Source organism: Sinocyclocheilus rhinocerous, unplaced genomic scaffold, assembly GCF_001515625.1.
Source record: "Sinocyclocheilus rhinocerous isolate Xijiao unplaced genomic scaffold, SAMN03320098_v1.1 scaffold153, whole genome shotgun sequence".
Lineage (NCBI taxonomy): Eukaryota > Metazoa > Chordata > Actinopteri > Cypriniformes > Cyprinidae > Sinocyclocheilus > Sinocyclocheilus rhinocerous.
The window spans coordinates 615466-618083 of NW_015660878.1; the positions used below are offsets into that span (position 1 = coordinate 615466).

At 38.2% G+C, this 2618-nt stretch overlaps 1 protein-coding gene across 2 annotated transcripts; it reads right to left on the reverse strand.

The window, feature by feature from the left end:
* Positions 1-6: 6 nt before the first annotated feature.
* Positions 7-1905, reverse strand: LOC107725529 (microsomal glutathione S-transferase 1-like). Of its 2 annotated transcripts, none has more exons than XM_016534807.1 (4): positions 1691-1905; positions 791-928; positions 579-673; positions 7-495 (listed from the first exon to the last, which is right to left on the reverse strand). In XM_016534807.1, exons 2-4 carry the CDS (start codon positions 914-916, stop codon positions 249-251), a joined length of 468 nt encoding a protein of 155 aa, XP_016390293.1. In that variant the 5' UTR covers positions 917-928; positions 1691-1905; the 3' UTR covers positions 7-248. The 2 variants fall into 2 exon arrangements, with proteins under 2 accessions (XP_016390293.1, XP_016390292.1); XM_016534806.1 differs by having other exon boundaries at positions 791-916; positions 1691-1889.
* Between the last annotated feature and the right edge of the window lie 713 nt (positions 1906-2618).

The following is a 2618-nucleotide window of genomic DNA, read 5'->3' on the forward strand; positions in this document are numbered from 1 at the left end:
CAAAGTTTTAGACTCATCCTGAAATGTGTGTCAGGAGTTAAAGATTACATTAATTAAATATTATCAGCAGTATTAGGCCATATGTTTAGTTTTCATTCACACTATAAAGTGCATTCATGGGACTGTGGTACTGAAAGCCATTAGAAAACACAAAAACAGCATTATAATTGGTTCCTCAACACATTTCTTTCACGCAACATTGTAGAAAACTCAAACTAAATGGTTTTAAATGAAGTGAATGCTATCCATTAGAGAAAAAGCGCTGTGGTGAGCACCCGGTAAGCCATAGAAAAAGTTGTGAACAGCCCCACACCAAAGGTCAGACCTCTGGTAGGCTGGGGCAGAGCCATCACATAGGCCACTGTGTGGACGAAACGTGACCCTACAAACACCCGGAAGTGCAACAGAGCCGTGGAGAGATCTGGCCCCGTGAGTGCATACAGGAGACCGATCACCACAAAGGGAACAATGTTTTCCAGGTCATTTAGATGGCACCTGTGATTCAAGAGCAAAGGCATCAGAAAAAGAGACAATATCAGTATCACCTTCATTGCTCACATAAAACCAAATATGTTTACCGTCGCACTCTTTCCACATCCGGATCAACCCTGACCAGCCTCTTCCTGTCTTCTGTGGTCTTCACCAAGGTGGTGTCCTCCAAGTTTGAAAAAACCTAAAAGAGGAGCCATTAAATTTGAGAAAATAAGTGCTTGACAGCCCATTGAAAAATACTGAAAAATATAGAATGCATGTTGCACAAGCAGTAAATTGAGCACAATAAATAGCGTACCTGTTTTGTCAAGCGAAAATATGAGGTCATGAAGCTCATGAGCATCATTTTGAGGACGACTATGGTTGCATATGTGGAGAAGGCCAGGAAAACCTCGCTGTCAATCATGTGTACAACTTCTGCCATCTTTATTCAAACAGCAAGTGAATACAAATGGGAAACAACAAATAGCAAACATAAATAATTACATCAAAAATATAAAGACGATTTCTTTCTTTAGTTTGATATAAAGAATAATACACAAAATCTTACAAAAGCAATATCACATACTGGTTAATGTGATACGAAATATCTCCTATCACCACTCCTATTGCCCAACCAAACCAATTTGGCCAATGTATCCCAGCTTGAACTAGTTAAAAAAAACATGTTCCAAAACAGCTACCAGTTTAAACTGGATTTTCCAGCACCTTGTCAGTATCACAGCCTAGCTCCAAATTAAAAACGATGTGGTATTTATAGAACTTTCTTTACCGAAAATGGACAAAAAATCCACAAAGACAGTTATATGCAAATATTTCTTTAAAACAGGCGTATGGCAGTTTGTCCTTTTAAAGCTGGATTTAGTATAGCTGAGATAGCCTACATGAACAGAGCAAAATATCTCATTTAATACTGATTATGTCGCACAATTTAAAGGATTTTAAATTACGGATGTTTAATATTGTTACATCATATATAGTTTGTGAATACGTTTGTCGGTTTGTTTGTTTAAGAGTAGCTATAAAGGAAACAATAGAGCGAACTAAGACGCCCAAGGCGGTCTCTTTGGAATGTCAAAAATGTACGACAAGGCGCTTCATATAGCCTTAATATTAACAAGAAACAAACAAAAGTACAAGAGCAGGAAGTTAAAGAGACGTCTAAGCTGCAATATTAGCGTTTTGATGCGTTTCTCACCTTTTTGACGCCACTCGGTTTCACAGCGTTTCACTCCTGTACTAACGTGAGGTGGTGGTCGTGTCAGAATAACACCAGTTGAGCGAACTGCTATTCTAATGCAACGGGATTTTTGCGCAATATTCACACGGAGGTCTAGAGTTCCTCGGGGACGTCGCTGTAGTTTAAACAGTAGCGCATATAGCAAGGTTCAGGAAATTAATTATTAAATAGGCCTATAGCCTATCAAAAGTTAATGCAATCGCCAATCTCTCTCGGGTTGAGTTTGTTAACTCCTTAAGCACAAATCTTAAAGCTATTTCTAAAAATATGGCACAGGAAAAAAAATACAGTTGATTGAACACACATTGCTCTTTTGTGACAACATGCACCAGTATTGTCACACTGCATGTGTAAGTTGTGCATTATGTTAGTCTATTTAATAAACACTAAAACCAATATAAAACACACACACACACACACACACACACACACACACACATGAAACATCAGAAATGTTGCATTCTGCACTGTTTTGCATTTCATAAATTAACTTTGACCTTATTTTGTAATGTCTCCCAAACTGGTCTTTGCACCCTCAAGTAGATAGCAGCCCTCTATTTAATGCAGAGTCATTGTGATAATGCAAAATATCAACATTAGTGCAAGTGCTTGTCAGTGCTTTGAAATCTGAAATAGTCGAGTTTAGTTATTGCGTAAGTTCACGTAGGCTATAGACAGCCTACTTGGACCAAAGGCAGCCCATTGCTCCTTTCTACTGCTTTCTTTTCTTGTAATAGTGTAAAGTTATCAGGTTAATACTTTGGAGTCTTGTGGATCAATGATTAATCCTAGTTTATTTTAAACTACAGGAAGGTCTTCCAGCCAAATCAAACATAACTGCTAATTCCTTCTACAGTTCGTAACATGGCAAGTACAAGCTTGGGGG

What these genes read in the sequence shown, in the direction of transcription:
- LOC107725529 (XM_016534807.1), bottom strand. Translation starts at nt 916, where the DNA reads ATGGCAGAAGTTGTACACATGATTGACAGCGAGGTTTTCCTGGCCTTC. An exon ending in ATTTTCGCTTGACAAAACAG is followed by an intron (nt 674 to 790) that starts GTACGCTATTTA and finishes CTCCTCTTTTAG; the next exon opens with GTTTTTTCAAACTTGGAGGA. An exon ending in GATGTGGAAAGAGTGCGACG is followed by an intron (nt 496 to 578) that starts GTAAACATATTT and finishes CTTGAATCACAG; the next exon opens with GTGCCATCTAAATGACCTGG.